At 43.2% G+C, this 19,879-nt stretch overlaps 1 protein-coding gene across 1 annotated transcript; it reads right to left on the bottom strand.

The window, feature by feature from the left end:
* Positions 1-1,529: 1,529 nt before the first annotated feature.
* LOC123491571 (histone H4 transcription factor-like) lies at positions 1,530-8,911 on the bottom strand. The gene is made up of 2 exons (XM_045222682.1): positions 8,416-8,911; positions 1,530-1,780 (listed from the first exon to the last, which is right to left on the bottom strand). Exons 1-2 carry the CDS (start codon positions 8,579-8,581, stop codon positions 1,542-1,544), a joined length of 405 nt encoding a protein of 134 aa, XP_045078617.1. The 5' UTR covers positions 8,582-8,911; the 3' UTR covers positions 1,530-1,541.
* Positions 8,912-19,879: the final 10,968 nt, after the last annotated feature.

Consider the following 19,879-nt stretch of genomic DNA (forward strand, 5'->3'; position numbering starts at 1 on the left):
ACACCACTGAGCATATATCACTCGTTGGCCAATCCCTCTGTGCTGGCACAGATCCAATACTCACAGGGATCCTCACAGGATCCCTCACCCTTGACCCATCCTCCTCTACTTTCTTCACTACCTCAGCATACGACACCTTCTGCACTACTCTGACACTGGCCACCTCCACTTGCCTTTCTCGCACCGGACACTTCCGATCCCCAGCAACATGAACACCCCTACAGTTGACACACACAACTTTATCTACCGAAAGTACACATTCCTCTGTCCCATGCCCTCCAGCACACTTCCCACATCTTGGAATCTCCCTCCTACACACTGCAGCTACATGACCATAAATGTTGTACCTGAAACAATGCAGTGGATTCTGCACAAAAGCTCTAACAGGATAACTGATATAAAGTGCATTCGTAAAGTATTCAGACCCCGTCCCTTTTCCACATTTTGTTACGTTACAAACTTATTCTAAAATGGATTAAATAAATGTTTTTTCTCATCAATTTACACACAATAGCCCAAAATGACAAAGTGAAAACAGGTTTTTAGAAATTTTTGCAAATGGAAGAAGTTTGGAACCACCAAGACTCTTCCTAGAAGTGGCCGCCCAGCAAAACTGAGCAAGCGGGGGAGAAGGGCCTTGTTCAGGGAGGTGACCAAGAACCCTGCAGGTCACTGACAGAGCTCTAGAGTTCCTCTGTGGAGATGGCAGAACCTTCCAGAAGGACATCCATCTCTGCAGCACTCCACCAATCAGGCCTTTATGGTAGTGTGGCCAGATGGAAACCCCTCCTCATTAAAAAAGCACGACAGCACGCTTGGAGTTTGCCAAAAGGCACCTAGAAGTACTCTCAGACCATGAGCAACTAGATTCTCTGGTCTGATGAAACCAAGATTGAACACTTTGGCCTGAATGCCAAGCGTCACGTCTGGAGGAAACATGGCACCATCCCTACGGTGTAGCATGGTGGCAGCATCATGCTGTGGGGATGTTTTTTAGCGGCAGGGACTGGGAGACTTGTCAGGATCGAGGGAAAGATGAACAGAGCAAAGTACAGAGAGATACTTGATGAAAACCTGCTCCAGAGCGCTCAGGACCTCAGACTGGGGAGAAAGGTTCACCTTCCAACAACACAACGACCCTAAGCACACAGCCAAGACAACACAGGAGTGGCTTCGGGAAGAGTCTCTGAATGTCCTTGAGTGGCCCAGCCAGAGCCCGTTCTTGAACCTGATCGAACATCTCTGGAGAGACCTGAAAATAGCTGTGCAGCGACGCTTCCCTTCCAACCTGACAGAGCTTGAGAGGATCTGCAGAGAAGAATGGGAGAAACTCCCAAAATACAGGTGTGCCAAGTTTGTACATTTGCAAAAATGTCAAAAAACCTGGTTTTTGTGGGGGTATTGTGTGTAGATTGATGAGGGGAAAAAACTATTCAATCAATTTTAGAATAAGGCTGTAACATAACAAAATGGTCTATGCCTGGCTTAATGCTATGTCTGTCTGTCCACAAGCTTCACATCTAAGCTAGATATGACCCACACTAACAGTGTCTCACCTCACATTGCTCCCACTGGCAGATGAAGTTTTCTGTTATGTCAGGCACGATGTTGCGGTTGTGGAGGCCAATGGTGCAGGTGCCGAGGCTGGGCTGGGCCTTGAGTACCCCCTGGCCCCACTGCTTCAGCTTGGTGTGGTAACAGTGGAAATACACGTGGCGCTTCAACTCAGCACTCTCCACAGAGCAGAACCCACAGTCTTTCCATATACAACTCTGCTCATCTAGTGACAGAAAACAAACGAGAGACATGTACAGTGCAGTCGGAAAGTATTCAGACCCTTTCCCCATTTTGTTACGTTACAGCCTTACTCTAAAATTGGTTCAATTGTTTTTCCCCCTCATCAATCTACACACAATACTCCCAAAACAGGTTTTTGGAAATGTTTGCAAATGTAGATATATAAAAAATTAAAATTAAAACGGAAATATAACATTTACATAAGTGTTCAGACACTTTACTCAGTACTTTGTTGAAGCACCTTTGGCAGCGAATACAGCCTCAAGTCTTCTCGGGTATAACGCTACAAGTTTTGCTCACCTGTATTTGGGGAATTTCTCCCATTCTTCTCTGCAGATCCTCTCAAGCTCTGTCAGGTTGGTTGGAGAGCGTTGCTGCACAGCTATTTTCATATCTCTCCAGAGATGTTCGATTGGGTTCAAGTCTGAGCTCTGGCTGGGCCACTCAAAGACATTCAGAGACTTGTCCCGAAGCCACTCCTGCGTTGTCTTGGCTGTATACTTAGGGTCGTTGTCCTGTTGGAAGGTGAACCTTCACCCCAGTCTGAGGTCCTGAGCGCTCTGGAGCAGGTTTTCATCAAGGATCTCTCTGTACTTTGCACCGTTCATCTTTCCCTCGATCCTGACTAGTCTCCCAGTCCCTGCCGCTGAAAAATCTCCCCACAGCATGATGCTGCCACCACCATGCTTTACCGTAGGGATGGTGCCAGGTTTCCTCCAGACGTGACACTTGGCATTCAGGCCAAAGTGTTCAATCTTGTTTCTCATGGTCTGAGAGTCTTTAGGTGCATTTTAACAAACTCCAAGTGGGCTGTCATGTGCCTTTTACTGAGGAGTGGCCTCCGTCTGCCCACTCTACCATAAAGGCCTGATTGGTGGAGTGCTGCAGAGATGGGAGAAACTTCCAGAAGGACAACCATCTTCACAGAGGAACTCTGGAGCTCTGTCAATGATCATCGGGTTCTTGGTCACCTCCCCGAACAAGGTCCTTCTACCCCGATTGCTCAGTTTGGCCGGGCGGCCAGTTCTAGGAAGAGTCTTGGTGGTTCCAAGCTTCTTCCACTTAAGAATGATGGAGGCCACTGTGTTCTTGGGGACCTTCAATGCTGCAGACATTTTTTGGTACCCTTCCCCAGATCTTTGCCTCGACACGATCCTGTCTCGGAGCTCTACAGACAATTCCTTCAACCTCATGGCTTGGTTTTTGCTCTGAATGCACCCTCAACTGTGGGACCTTATAGACAGGTGTGTGCCTTTCCAAATCATGTCCAATCAATTGAATTTACCACAGGTGGACTCCAATCAAGTTGTAGAAACATCTCAAGGATTATCAATGGAAACAGGATGCACCAGAGCTCAATTTTGAGTCTCATAGCAAAGGGTCTGAATACTTACACTACCGTTCAAAGGCTTGGGGTCACTTGGCCAATAAATTAAAAAAAAGATTAAGATGGGCAGTCTGACATATGGCTTTTTCTTTGTAACTCTGCCTAGAAGGTCAGCATCCCCGAGTCACCTCTTCACTGTTGAGACTGGTGTTTTGCGGGTACTATTTAATGAAGCTGCCAGTTGAGGACCTGTGAGGCGCCTGTTTCTCAAACTAGACACTAATGTATTTGTCCTCTTGCTCAGTTGTGCACCGGGGCCTCCCACTCCTCTTTCTATTCTGGTTAGAGACAGTTTTAGCTGTTCTGTGAAGGGAGTAGTCCACAGTGTTGTACGAGATCTTCAGTTTCTTGGCAATTTCTCGCATGGAATAGCCTTCATTTCTCAGAACAAGAATAGACTGACGAGTTTCAGAAGAAAGTTCTTTTTTTTCTGGCCATTGTGAGCCTGTAATCGAACCCACAATTGCTGATGCTCCAGATACTCAACTAGTCTCAAGAAGACCAGTTGTATTGCTTCTTTAAAATCAGCACAACTGTTTTCAGCTGTGCTAACATAATTGCAAAAGGGTTTTCTAATGATCAATTAGCCTTTTAAAATGATAAACTTGGATTAGCAAACAACGTGCCATTGGAACACAGGACTGATGGTTGCTGATAATGGGCCTCTGTACACCTATGTAGATATTCCATTAAAAATCAGCCATTTCCAGCTACAATAGCCATTTACAACATTAACAATGTCTACACTGTATTTCTGATCAATTTGATGTTATTTTAAAATGGACAAAAAAATTGCTTTTCTTTAGAAAACAAGGACATTTCTAAGTGACCCCAAATTTTTGAACGATAATGTATGTACAAAAATTTGCTAAAATGTGTAAAAACCTGTTTTTGCTTCATCATTATGAGGTATTGTGTATAGATCAGTGGAGGCTCCTCAGAGGAGGAAAGGGTGGACCATCCTCCTCAGTGAATTTCATACAAATTAACATTTTAAAACATTAAAAAATAATCATTTTTAGATAAAACTACACTAAATATAATCACGTCAACAAATAATTTATTAAAACACTATTTTGCAAAGAAGGTCTACAATAGCCTCAAAGCACTCTGTAGGGTAGTACCATGGTGTAGCTGGAGGACAGCTAGCTTCCATCCTCCTCTGGGTACAATGACTTCAATACAAAACCTTGGAGGCTCATGGTTCTCACCCCCTTCCATAGACTTACACAGTAATTATGACAACTTCCGGAGGACGTCCTCCAGCCTATCAGAGCTCTTGCAGCATGAACTGACATGTTGTCCACCCAATCAAAGGATCAGATAATGAATTTAGTACTGAAAGCATAAGCTACAGCTAGCTACTACTGCAGTGTATAGAATGTGGTGAGTAGTTGACTCAAAGAGACCGAAAGACAATAGTTGAACAGTTTTGAACAAATTCATTTCTTCAAAAATGAAGGAGAAGCAAGAGAGGACTCTCAGTTTCACTTACTTAGTTATTAAATGCAGCTAGCTAGTTTAGCCTACTGAAACACTCTGCTCAAACAGAGGGATGCTATGTTAGCTAGCTGGCTATGACTTTCCAACACAACACTGGATTTCTTCCAAGTCAAGGTAAGCTTTTGGTATTACTAATTTAATGCCACCGGGGCCCGCCGGTGTAACTGCTTACTGACTGTACAGTGTAATGTTACTGCATGATTTTAGCGGGTTTACTAACGTGTTAGTTATATTACCTATGCTGACTATGACGTTACTTTAGCTAATATGGTGACAACGATGTAGGCTGTGTGTAGCGGTTTGGCTTGGAAATGTTTTTCACCTGGTCACATACAGTGTTGTGCATTGAAGTCCACAAGCGAAGGGAAGAGGTGAGAGGAGGAGAGCGCATAGATATGAGAAGGAATACCATGTGGCTGCTATAAAAGTGAACTGTGTTTACGCGTGATCAGGGGTGTATTCATTCTGCCGATTATTTTGAAAAACGTTTCTTAAAACGGAAGCAAACAGAACAATAAGGGGATAATGGGATCCTCTTCTTTTTAATAGAGGCCATGGCTCTGTTTTCTCACGCATAGCCTATACAAATGTTGTGCAACATGAGCTCATGGGCTCTCATGAAGTGTTTGATTAGATTTTCAATTACATTTCCATTGATGTCAGAGTGATTAGAGCGACAATCGAAAGTGCTGAGTACCAGGCAGTTAGCAAGTTTAGTAGGCTACTAATGACCAGCAGCAGCATCAGAGCATGGAGAAGCCTAATTATCGTGACTAAACGGTGACATGGAATTTGACCGCCGTCATGACTCGTGACCGCTGGTGTGGCAGTAATACGGTCACCGTAACAGCCCTAGTTCTGCAAAGCATTCAAAATGGAACAAGTACTTTTGGGTGTCAGGGAAAATGTATGGAATAAATTTACATTCTTTTCTTTAGGAATGTAGTAACATAAAAGTAAACATTTTCAAAAATACAAATAGTATAGTACAGATCCCCCCCAAAAACGACTTAAGTAATACTTCAAAGTATTACTGAAGTACTTTACACCACTGAGCATATATCACTCGTTGGCCAATCCCTCTGTGCTGGCACAGATCCAATACTCACAGGGATCCTCACAGGATCCCTCACCCTCGACCCATCCTCCTCTACTTTCTTCACTACCTCAGCATACGACACCTTCTGCACTACTCTGACACTGGCCACCTCCACTTGCCTTTCTCGCACCGGACACTTCCGATCCCCAGCAACATGAACACCCCTACAGTTGACACACACAACTTTATCTACCGAAAGTACACATTCCTCTGTCCCATGCCCTCCAGCACACTTCCCACATCTTGGAATCTCCCTCCTACACACTGCAGCTACATGACCATAAATGTTGTACCTGAAACAATGCAGTGGATTCTGCACAAAAGCTCTAACAGGATAACTGATATAAAGTGCATTCGTAAAGTATTCAGACCCCGTCCCTTTTCCACATTTTGTTACGTTACAAACTTATTCTAAAATGGATTAAATAAATGTTTTTTCTCATCAATTTACACACAATAGCCCAAAATGACAAAGTGAAAACAGGTTTTTAGAAATTTTTTGCAAATGGAAGAAGTTTGGAACCACCAAGACTCTTCCTAGAAGTGGCCGCCCAGCAAAACTGAGCAAGCGGGGGAGAAGGGCCTTGTTCAGGGAGGTGACCAAGAACCCTGCAGGTCACTGACAGAGCTCTAGAGTTCCTCTGTGGAGATGGCAGAACCTTCCAGAAGGACATCCATCTCTGCAGCACTCCACCAATCAGGCCTTTATGGTAGTGTGGCCAGATGGAAACCCCTCCTCATTAAAAAAGCACGACAGCACGCTTGGAGTTTGCCAAAAGGCACCTAAAGTACTCTCAGACCATGAGCAACTAGATTCTCTGGTCTGATGAAACCAAGATTGAACACTTTGGCCTGAATGCCAAGCGTCACGTCTGGAGGAAACATGGCACCATCCCTACGGTGTAGCATGGTGGCAGCATCATGCTGTGGGGATGTTTTTTAGCGGCAGGGACTGGGAGACTTGTCAGGATCGAGGGAAAGATGAACAGAGCAAAGTACAGAGAGATACTTGATGAAAACCTGCTCCAGAGCGCTCAGGACCTCAGACTGGGGAGAAAGGTTCACCTTCCAACAACACAACGACCCTAAGCACACAGCCAAGACAACACAGGAGTGGCTTCGGGGAAGAGTCTCTGAATGTCCTTGAGTGGCCCAGCCAGAGCCCGTTCTTGAACCTGATCGAACATCTCTGGAGAGACCTGAAAATAGCTGTGCAGCGACGCTTCCCTTCCAACCTGACAGAGCTTGAGAGGATCTGCAGAGAAGAATGGGAGAAACTCCCAAAATACAGGTGTGCCAAGTTTGTACATTTGCAAAAATGTCAAAAAACCTGGTTTTTGTGGGGTATTGTGTGTAGATTGATGAGGGGAAAAAACTATTCAATCAATTTTAGAATAAGGCTGTAACATAACAAAATGTGGAAAAAGGCAAGGGGTCGGAATACTTTCCGAATGCACTGTTTGCTAACATCACCTTTTCCGGTAAAAACTCAGACTCAAAACTCAAAAAGGACTGACAGTGACTCCTCTGTTTCACCACTCACCATTGGGTCTGTGTCACACCAAACAGCAGGAGCCACAAACACCAGGAATCCTCAACCTGTACACACACCTGCACACTTAACGCTACTCCAGAAATCACTCCTTTCAATGGTGCCCTATTCCTAATCACAAAGCAAGAAACAGATCTTGACCCATGTTGCGTGACACGGAGCACTCACTCCCTCTGGTCCAAAGAAACACAAACAAATATCACAAGTCCACTACAGGTTATTTTCACTGATTCAACTGCACCCAACTCCTTTCCCAACCACCCTGACCCACAAATGGATCCGCCAAAAGGCAAGAATCCACTTTCTCCAAAAATGTCTCTCCTCCTGGACCATATTCTTCTTCATCATGTCCATCAATGCCAGGCTCAGGCTCCCAAGCTCTTTACCACACCTTCCACCTAACTTAACTCGCCCTCATTCACTTCCATTTCACCTCCAGAACTAGGTCTGGCACTCTGTTTGCACTTGACACCAATCTTCTTCGACGCCCCATTTCTATTTTACTACTTTCTGAGATTTGATTGATGGTTGCGCAATAGGCAGCGGATTGGTCAGAAGTAAAAGGTACTGGCCCCACAGCCGCTCAAATTAAACATTTTACTTCTGAATCTCTTTCTACAAACGTTCAAAAAGAGCACGCAGATTAAAATTTACAAGTGTATTTTTGATTCACAGCAGAATATTCATACTCGCAAATGGACTTGTAATAATTCTGAAAAGAAATTATGCTTGCAAATCTTATTCAATGTATTCAAATGTCAAGTTACACATTATACAAGCTTGCTAAATATAATTACACATTTGCAAATCGTACTTGCAGCCACAAATATCAACGTGCGACAACGAAATTCAAAATACAAACTCACAGGGTTCATTATTATCCCATTGACAATAGGCTTAGGTACTTTATCTCAAATCAAATTAAATGTTTCTTTGTCCTGTGTTTTGATGAAAAGTTAAAGTTGAGCATTCACTGGCTTTTCCTCTCTCATGTAATGTCTCTCACACAGAGGGCCACTCCACGTCGGAGGCACAAGCTGTGAAAAGAGACGACTACATTCTTCCCTACCCGCTCACCAAATGAGTAATTGTCCCCTTCCTCTATGTCCAGCGCCTTGAGGTGACCCTCCACATGCTCGCAGAACTCCTGCATCTGATCGAATGACTCTTGGCAGGACCCCCACTCACACGCCAACTCCAGCGGTGTGTCCTCTTTTCTTGCCCGTTTGTTTCCAGGAGGCATCTCTCACTATGCGTTCACATGCATGGTCGTGTGTAATGGGGAAAAGCTAACGTCGTTATATGTAAACGAAAATTGTCTTGCTAACTAGCTAAACTGGACAGCTGCCATTAGCTAACGGCAGTAACGTTAATATCCACGTCTGACAACAACGTTCTGATATCGTTACAACGAATGTGATCATGTTGAAAAGTCCAAAACACAATTGCTCAGTTATTTAGAGTAAGAATAAACAAATACACAAGTTCGCTACCTTAATGTTGTTAGCCAAACGTTTCCTGATGACTTTATGAGCTCCAATCAGAAATCACTTCATAGTCAATGTCCAATGGGCTTTCACTTAAAGTCCGTCTTGGCCAATCACGTAAGGCGGTTCCATGGGCGAGATGGGTACGACTGGAATATTGTCCTCAGAAAACAGGAACGATTAGAAACCGTTCCATTTAGAAATATTAGTAGTGCCTGTATTCGGCATTAGACTCAAAATAATGAAATAACAATTTCATAAAGGAAATTATTTGTTCTGAGCACTTATTTATTTCCTGGTTTGAGCATTCCATTACGAGTGTAAAACACATCATAAATTATTGTACACTTGTATTTACATTCGTACAACCAGCAGAATTGCCCAGTGTCAAATGAGCCTAACATTAGGAAGGCAAAACATACAAATACATTATGGATTGAGAAAAAACAGTTCACACATTCCATGTCCTTCTATAGTAAGTTCATAAAAATACACCTCCTAACCGATAATAAGAAAAGTCTTGGTATCTTCATCTAGCTCTTGCAGTGGTGTAAAGTACTTAAATAAATATACTTTAAAGTACTACTTAAGTCGTTTTTTGGGGTATCTGTACTTTTACTTTACTATTAATATTTGTGACTACTTTTACTTTCACTTCACTACATTCCTAAAGAAAATATTGTACTTTTTACTCCATACATTTTCCCTGACAACCCAAAGTACTTGTTACATTTTGAATGCTTAGCAGGACAGGAAAATTCTGAAATTCACACACTTATCAAATCAAATTTTATTTGCCACATACGCCAAATACAACAGCTGTAGACATTACAGTGAAATGCTTACTTACAAGCCCATAACCAACAATGCAGTTTAATAAAAAAGAAAAGCAAATAATTAAAGAGCAGCAGTAAAATAAAATAACAGTAGGGAGAACACGAGGTCATCCCTACTGCCTACGGTCTGGCAGACTCACTAAACACAAATGCATCTTTTGTAAATAAATAGAGTGCTGGAGTGTGCCCCTGGCTTTCCTTAATATAAGAAATTTGAAATGATTTATACATTTACTTTTGATACTTAAGTATATTTAAAACCAAATACTTGTAGACTTTTACTCATGTAGTATTTTACTGGGTGACTTTCTTTTTACTTGAGTAACTGTCTATTAAGGTAGTATGACAATTGGGTACTTTTTCCACCACTGAGCTCTTGTAATCACACCGCTATTACTCTGAGTTCTCTCCACCCTCAACTGCTCTAGAATTGAAGTAAGGCTTTAAACCCCTCAGAGAATAACTTCAATGTGTTACGAATCTGCACAAGGTTAGGAGTTAGCAAAAAAAGGGTTAAGGTTGGGGTTAGGTGAAGCGTTAGATAAAAGGGTTAAGGTTAGGGGAAGGGTTAGCTAACATGCTAAGTAGGTGAAAAGTAGCTAAAAAGTAGTAAGCATTTGAAAAGTTGCTAATTAGCTAAAATGCTAAAGTTGTGTGTGATGAGATTTGTACACGCCCACCCATCCACCCCAACCAACCACCCTGCAGTAAGCATATATCGTATGTAACCATACCAAACGTAACATATCATACTAAATGGAGTGTCTCGGATTTACATACAGAATAATACAAAATGCTCTGAGACCAAGTTGAGAATCTGGATTCTATGAATTAATTGCGATGCTTTAAAGGGGCATGATTTCTCACCGTCCCTTTTTCTTTGAAGAACTGAAGTCATCCTCAGCTGTCAGACTTGTATACAGACCCATTTTAAAGCAAAAAGGGAGAGGTGAAGCAATAATCAAGGAATCTGATTGAGAGCGAGCCGGTTCTACATGTTTGCTGACCTGTGACCCACTGACACCTCGCCCAGTTAGAGAGGAGTAAGGGACATTTAATGGGGGGTAGGGGGGGTCCAAAATAGGGGAGGGTTGTGTAACTTTTTTTTTTGCTTTGGAGAGGGTTGTGTGGTTTTTTATTGGGCACAGGGGAGGGTAGTGCGTTTTTTCCCTTGTTTACATTTGCCCTTTTGCAGGTTTTACTATTAGGTGTTGGGCCATAGCAAGCTATCTGCTTTAGCTTTCGAGATTGATTTATCTCTGTCGAGGGAGGAGCTGGTTTTTACATATGGTGTATATTTATTTCTTCTGAACACATTTTAGTTTGTTGGAAATGTCAATTCATGATATTTTTTCCAAAATACTTACTTATGTTCACTAGTTTGACAGGCAAACTCCGCCAAGTACTAAACTGTAAACCAATCAAAATGTGTACACTATCCATGGTACTATCTCTGTTGATCACATCTGCCAATCACATTATCCGTATCTAAGGTAGTAGACACAGCTGGTGACATCTCGAGAGAGATCTCCGTCCGACAAACCTGCTATCAGGTAAAGGCTTTTTAAATGTATTTGCAATCTAACTATTTAGGTATAGAAACGTGATACCATCAATGCAAACGGTAAAATTACTCCCTACTTAGAACACAGTAACCTTAGTAATGTAGCTAACTTACTAGTTACAACAAGTATATATGTTGTTAGTAGCTAGCAGGAGCAGATAGCTTTATCACTAGCTAGCATGTCATTCCAGGACAAGGAGTGTTTTAGCTTTCAGTTTGTTCCAAGTAATAATTTCAGACTAAAAAAATCTATAGGACAAGTAGTGTAAATCTAATACAGTCATCAAGGCAGAACCCACTAATTTCATTCATACTAACAAATAAGAAATGCCACATTATCCATGTCAATAGTTGGAGTAGGATGATTCCAGAGCACCCTGCTTCACACCGTCAGGATGTTCATTTGTGACTAGGCGTTTGTCGCACGTAGGGCTGTTGCAGTGACAGTATTACCGCCACAACGGTGGTCACGAGTCATGAAGGCAGTCAAATTCCATGTCACCGTTTAGTCACAGTAATTACAGTGCATTCGGAAAGTATTCAGACCCCTTTACTTTTTCCCCATTTTGTTACGTTACAGCCTTATTCTAAAATTGATTAAATAGTTTTTTTCCCCTCATCAATCTACACAAAAATCTCAATAATGACAAAGCAAAAACTGTTTTTATTAAAATGTTGCAAATGTATAAAAACATATTTAAAAAAAAAAACACACATTTACATAAGTATTGAGACCCTTTACTCAGTACTTTGTTGAAGCACCTTTGGCAGCGATTACAGCCTTGAGTCTTCTTGGGTATTACGCTACAAGCTTGGCACACCTGTATTTGGGGAGTTTCTCTCATTCTTCTCTGCATATCCTCTAAAGCTTTGTCAGGTTGGATGGGGAGCGTCGCAGAACAGCTATTTTCAGGTCTCTCCAGAGATGTTCGACAGGGTTCAAGTCCGGGCTCTGGCTGGGCCACTTAAGGACATTCAGAGATTTGTCCCGAAGCCACTCCTGCGTTGTCTTAGCTGTGTGCTTAGGGTCATTGTCCTGTTGGAAGGTGAACCTTCGCCCCAGTCTTACGTCCTGAGTGCTCTGGAGCAGGTTTTCATCAAGGATCTCTGTAAAGTGTTCAGTCTTTGTTTCATCAGACCAGAGAATCTTATTTCTCATGGTCTGAGAGTCCTTTAGGTGTCTTTTGGCAAACTCCAAGCGGGCTGTCATGTGCCTGTTACTGAGGAGTGGCTTCTGTCTGGCCACTCTACCATAAAGGCTTGATTGGTGGAGTGCTGCAGAGATGGTTGTCCTTCTGGAAGATTCTCCCATCTCCACAGAGGAACTCTGGAGCTCAGGTTCTTGGTCACCTCCCTGACCAAGGCCCTTCTCCCCCGATTGCTGAGTTTGGCCGGTGGCCATCTCTAGGAAGAGTCTTGGTGGTTCCAAACTTCTTCCATTCTATGTTCTTGGGGACCTTCAATGCTGCAGACATTTTTTGGTACTGTCACGCCCTGACCTATAGAACTCTAGTTTGTTGAGTCAGGGTGTGGAAATCTATGCTAGAAATTCTATGTTTAGGTTCTAGTTTTCTGTTTCTATGTCTGGCCGGGTATGATTCCCAATCAGAGGCAGCTGTCGCTCGTTGTCTCTGATTGGGGATCATACTTAGGTAGCCCATTGCCTACTGTGTATTGTGGGATCTTGTTCCTGTTAGGCTGGTATGTGTATAACCCTTTGGTTGTTTTCGTGTATGTTTATTTGAGTTAATAAACATGTATGCTTTTCACGCTGCACCTTGGTCCGACCCGTCTCTCAACGTTCGTGACAGGTACCCTTCCCCAGATCTGTGCCTCAACACAATCCTGTCTCGGAGCTCTATGGACAATTCCTTTGACCTCAGGGCTCAGTTTCTGCTCTGACGTGCACTGTCAACTGTGGGACCTTATATAGACAGGTGTGTGCCTTTCCAAATCATGTCCAATCAATTGAATTTACCACAGGTGGACTCCAATCAAGTTGTAGAAACATATCAAGGATGATCAATGGAAACAGGATGCACCTGAGCTCAATTTCGAGTCTCATAGCAAAGGGTCTGAATACGTATGTAAATTAGGTATTTCTGTATTATATTTTCAATACATTTGCAAAGAAATCTAAAAACCGCTTCACTTTGTCATTATGGGGTATTGTGTGTAGATTGATGAGGACATTTTTTTATTTAATCAATTTTAGAATAAGCCTGTAACGTAACAAAATGTGGAAAAAGCCAAGGGGACTGAATACTTTCCGAATGCACTGTAGGCTTCTCCAAGCTCTGATGCTGCTGATGGTCATTGGTAGCCTACCAAACTTGCTAGCTGCCTGGTACTCAGCACTCTATTGTCCCTCTAATCACTCTGACATCAATGCAAATGTGATCGAAAATCTAATCAAGCACTTCATGAGAGCCCATGAGCTCATGTTGCGCAACATTTCTATAGGCTATGTATTTGCGCAAGAAAGAGTGATGACCTCTATTAAAAAGAGGAGGATCCCATCAGCTTTATATAGGCTAGGCCTACTATAGTTGTTTCTCAACTTTCCTAATATTAAACACATTGCTTCTCTTTACAACAGGAGTGTAGCCTACCTGGCTGGCATGAAAATGAAACACGGGAAAAGCATCCTCCGTTCACAATTTAAGTGCATAGATTACATGTATTTCTTCCCCCTGTTTCGAGACAGGTGCAAGATAATAGTTAATTCTAAATCAAAACAAATTTCACACATATTATTTAGTATATGTAAATTCAAGATTAAATCAAGAATAGTCTGATGGGTGACAATATTAGCCTATCACTTGTGAATGATATATTATCACTTGTGAATGATGCCCAGCATAAGGCAAGAAACAATGCCTTTTCTTTGCGACTTTTTCTAATCATAGTCACACACCTCATGTAGCCTAGCCCATATGCCTATATGTTTTCATAAGGTTTGATCACAACTAAAGTGGCCAAATAACTTCTTAAAATTAAGCACATTCATCCGATTTACAAGGGGTGTAGAGCCTAACTGGTATACATAAGCAGCACGTGAGTTTCAAGTTTGGGGAAGATCATTTTCACCATAAAAATGCACCTCTTTAATAAAAGCATTACATGCATAGTAGCATTTGCGTCACTTTTGATAATGGAACATTCGCGCCTATAGCCTACTGCCTTAATCACTGGACATTGATCACCGGATATTCGGCCAGTCTGCACAGCGCGTTATCGACCCAGAACATATCAGTTTTTCTGCCGGAATCACTGATTCTCTGGACCTTTAACTCCGGATTCATCGCTACCAGCTGGCTACAACAACAACAAAACGGACGCTGTGGTCTGGCTAATCATCCCGAGCTAGGCCCATCTCCCGGCTATCTACCTCTCTATCAACCGGACGGGACCACCTAGTGTTGACACGGAGCCCCGCCGATCCTACACGACTGGTCTGCCGACGAAATCGTCTGATGTGGTTACGACGTTAACCACGAAGATTCCATCCATCTGCTAGCCCTGGCCCGTTAGCACACGTTATCCATGGCCTCTTACTCACTAAACTGAACTAGCTACTGAACTAGCTACTTGCTATTAGCCACAGCTAGCGGTGTTGCACCCAGAATATTGGATTTTTTTCCGCGGGATTAATTTTTAAATCACTGGACATTGATCACCGGATTTTCGGCCAGTCTGCACAGCGCGTTATCGACCCAGAACATATCAGTTTTTCCGCCGGAATCACTGAATTCACTGGACCTTTAACTCCGGATTCATCGCTACCAGCTGGCTACAACAAAACGGACGTAGCACACGCTAGCCGTGGTCTCTTACTCACTAGCGCTTCACCACCGGACCTTATGATAACTCAGCTATACAGCTGATATCTGCTGGACTGTTCCTTTTACGGTACTACATCCTGTTTATGTTTAGCCTCAGCCCAAACATGGTTAGTTTATTGTTGTTTCGGTTATTTCTAATTGTACTATATCACTGTAGACCCCCAGCCTAGCTAAACCTGCCTTAGTTAGCTCCTTTGTCCCTCCGCCCATACACTCAGAGACCGACTCAATTGATGCCTCTAGAGATACTATCTCTTTCATTGTTACCCAACGCTTAGGTTTACCTCCACTTTACTCATATCCTTCCATATCCTTGTCTGTACATAATGCCCTGAATCTTTTCTATAACACCCGGAAATCTGCCCCCTTTATTCTATGTACCCAACGCACTAGAAGACCAGTTCTTAAAGCCTTTAGCCGTATCCTTATTCTAGTCCTCCTCTGTTCCTCTGGTGATGTAGAGGCTAACCCAGGGCCTGTAGCCTCCAGTATCACTCCTACTCCCCAGGAGCTATCATTTGATGACTTCTGTAATCGCAAAAGTCTTGGTTTCTTGCACATAAATATCAGAAGTCTACTTCCTAAGTTTGAGTTATTCACTGCGTTAGCACACTCTGCCAACCCTGATGTTCTAGCAGTGTCTGAATCCTGGCTCAGGAAGGCCACCAAAAATTCAGAAATTTCCATCCCCAACTATAACATTTTCCGTCTAGATAGAACTGCCAAAGGGGGTGGAGTTGCAATCTACTGTAGAGATAGCCTGCAGAGCTCTATCATACTATCCAGGTCTGTGCCCAAACAGTTTGAGCTTCTACTTCTAAAAAATCCACCTTTCCAGAAATAAGTCTCTCACTGTTGCCGCTTGCTACAGACCCCCCTCAGCCCCCAGCTGTGCCCTGGACACCATATGTGAATTGATTGCCCCCCATTTATCCTCTGAGTTTGTACTGCTTGGTGACCTAAATTGGGATATGCTTAATACCCCAGCCATCCTACAATCCAAGCTAGATGCCCTCAACCTCACGCAAATTATCAACGAACCTACCAGGTACAACCCTAAATCCTTAAACATGGGTACCCTCATAGATATCATCCTGACTAACATACCCTCTAAATACACCTCAGCTGTCTTCAACCAGGATCTCAGCGATCACTGCCTTATTGCCTGCGTCCGTAACGGGTCTGCGGTCAAACGACCACCCCTCATCAATGTCAAACACTCCCTAAAACACTTTAGCGAGGAGGCCTTCCTAATTGACCTGGCCCAGGTATCCTGGATGGATATAGATCTCATTCCGTCAGTAGAGGATGCCTGGTTGTTCCTTAAAAGTAATTTCCTCTCAATCTTAAATAAACATGCCCCATTCAAAAAATACAGAACTAAGAACCGATATAGCCCCTGGTTCTCCTCAGACTTGACTGCCCTTGACCAGCACAAAAACATCCTGTGGCGTACAGCATTAGCATCAAATAGCCCCCGCGATATGCAACTTTTCAGGGAAGTTAGGAACCAATATACACAAGCAGTCAGGAAAGCAAAGGCTAACTTTTTCAAACAGAAATTTGCATCCTGTAGCACTAACTCCAAAAAGTTTTGGGACACTGTAAAGTCCATGGAGAATAAGAGCACTTCCTCCCAGCTGCCCACTGCACTGAGGCTAGGAAACACTATCACCACCGATAAATCTACAATAATCGAGAATTTCAACAAGCATTTTGCTACAGCTGGCCATGCTTTCCATCTGGCTACCACTAACCCGGCCACCAACTCTGCACCCTCTGCTGCAACTTGCCCATGCCCCCCGTTTCTCCTTCACACAAATTCAGACAGCTGATGTTTTGAAAGCGCTGCAAAATCTGGACCCCTACAAATCAGCTGGGCTAGACAATCTGGACCCTTTCTTTCTAAAACTAGCCGCCGAAATTGTCGCAACCCCTATTACTAGTCTGTTCAACCTCTCTTTCATAACGTCTGAGATCCCCAGAGATTGGAAAGCTGCCGCGGTCATCCCCCTCTTCAAAGGGGTGACACTCTAGATCCAAACTGCTACAGACCTATATCCATCCTGCCCTGCCTTTCGAAAGTATTCGAAAGCCAAGTTAACAAACAGATCACCGACCATTTCGAATACCACCGTACCTTCTCCGCTATGCAATCCGGTTTCCGAGCTGGTCACGGGTGCACTTCAGCCACGCTCAAGGTCCTAAACGATATTATAACCACGATTGATAATAGACAGTACTGTGCAGCCGTCTTCATCGACCTGGCCAAGGCTTTCGACTCTGTCAACCACCGCATTCTGTCACACTCTGGCTCTGGGACTTTGTATGTTGAGTCAGGGTGTGTAGATTTCCGTGTGTTTGTACTGTGTTTAGTGTCTAGGTGTTCTCGTTCTATGTTTGGTCAGTGACTCCCAATCGGAGGTAACGAGTGTCAGCTGTCGGCTCGTTATCTCTGATTGGGAGCCATATTTAAACTGTCTGTGTTCACCTTGTGGTTGTGGGTTTTTGTTCCGTATCAGTCTTTGTCACTGTGGACTTCACGTATCGTCATTGTTTGTTGTTTTGGTGTTCTATACTTTAATATAATAAAGTCATGTTCGCTCAACGCGCTGCGCTTTGGTCTCCCTCATTGGACGATCGTGACACATTCTTATTGGCAGACTAAATAGCCTTGGTTTCTCAAATGACTGCCTCGCCTGGTTCACCAACTACTTCTCAGATAGAGTTCAGTGTGTCAAATCGGAGGGCCTGTTGTCTGGACCTATGGCAGTCTCTATGGGGGTGCCACAGGGTTCAATTCTTGGGCCGACACTTTTCTCCGTGTATATCAATGATGTCGCTCTTGCTGCTGGTGACTCTCAGATCCACCTCTACGCAGACGACACCATTTTGTATACATCTGGCCCTTCATTGGACACTGTGTTAACAAACCTCCAAACGAGCTTCAATGCCATACAACAATCCTTCAGTAGCCTTCAACTGCTCTTAAACACTAGTAAAACTAAATGCATGCTTTTCAATCGAACGCTGCTAGCACCCGCCCACCCGACTAGAATCACCACTCTCGACGGGTCTGACCTAGAGTATGTGGACAACTACAAATATCTAGGTGTCTGGTTAGACTGTAAACTCTCCTTCCAGACTCACATAAAGAATCTCCAATCCAAAGTTAAATCTAGAATCGGTTTCCTATTTCGCAACAAAGCCTCCTTCACTCATGCTGCCAAACATGCCCTCGTAAAACTGACTATCCTACCGATTCTTGACTTCGGCGATGTCATTTACAAAATAGCCTCCAACACTCTACTCAGCAAATTGGATGTAGTCTATCACAGTGCCATCCGTTTTGTCTCCAAAGCCCCATACACTACCCACCACTGTGACCTGTACGCTCTTGTTGGCTGGTCCTCACTACATGTTCGTCGTCAAACCCACTGGCTCCAGGCCATCTATAAATCACTGCTAGGCAAATCCCGCCTTATCTTAGCTCATTGGTCACCATAGCAGCACCCACCCGTAGTCTGCGCTCCAGCAGGTATATCTCACTGGTCATTCCCAAAGCCAACACCTCCTTTGGCCGCCATTCCTTCCAGTTCTCTGCTGCCAATGACTGGAACGAATTGCAAAAATCTCTGAAGCTGGAGACTCTTATCTCCCTCAATAACTTTAAGCATCAGTTGTCAGAGCACCTTACCGATCACTGCACCTGTACACAGCCCATCTGAAATTAGCCCACCCAACTACCTCATCCCTATATTGTTATTTATTTTGCTCTTTTGCACCCCAGTATCTCTATTTGCACATCATCTCTTGCACATCTAGCATTCCAGTGTTAATACTATTGTAATTATTCTGCACTATAGCCTATTTATTGCCTTACCTCCATAACTTGCTACATTTGCACACACTGTATATATAAGTCCTGTAAGTCGCTCTGGATAAGAGCGTCTGCTAAATGACTAAAATGTAAATGTAAATATATTTTCTGTTGTATTTCTGACTTTATGTTTTTTTTACCCCATATGTAACTCTGTGTTGTTTTTATTGCACTACTTTGCTTTATCTTGGCCAGGTCGCAGTTGTAAATGAGAACCTGTTCTCAACTGGCTTACCTGGTTAAATAAAGGTGAAATAAATAAAAATAAAAAAATGCACATTGCTGCGCTTATAATGTGAAGAAATAGCCTAATAGCCTATCAACATTTCAAACTAAACATTGATTTTTTTTTATGCTAGTGGTTGTATTAATTTGGGATCTATCTCATCCAACAACTGTCCCAGACTATGTTTGGAATATTTATTTCTGGCACAGAATAAAATAAGTCAATTTTTGTACTATGGGGGATAATAGATTGACCTAGGCTAGTGCTTTTGCTGTTTGTTAGGCCTACTCCTCTTCTTGGCTGACGAAAGGTAAATGTGGACAGTTCTTCCAATATCTTCAACATGCACCTCGGAATTGGATAAGGATGCGGGCAGTTGCGTCCCCGATGTGTCTGTCTTCACGTGATGGAGAGCTATGTGAGTGAGAGGTGCTTCGGAGCACGGAGTACTCAGGGAGAAGGGCACAACGCAGCACTCCTGACCAAGGGCACAACGGCCACTGGCCGCAAAAGGCATGGATTTTATTTAGGGTGCATTACGGCCACACAAAGGGGATGCCGCCGGGAAATTCAAGGCATTATCAAGTGCTTGTCAAATTGTGAATGAGAGACTAATGAAGCGTGTACAGCCTGCACAAAAAACAAAGCAGAGCTCATGCCTTTCAAGCAACTTTTTTCAAATCATCAAGTAGAGTCGCATCAT

This window comes from Coregonus clupeaformis, chromosome 9 (genome assembly GCF_020615455.1).
Source record: "Coregonus clupeaformis isolate EN_2021a chromosome 9, ASM2061545v1, whole genome shotgun sequence".
In the NCBI taxonomy this organism is placed as follows: domain Eukaryota; kingdom Metazoa; phylum Chordata; class Actinopteri; order Salmoniformes; family Salmonidae; genus Coregonus; species Coregonus clupeaformis.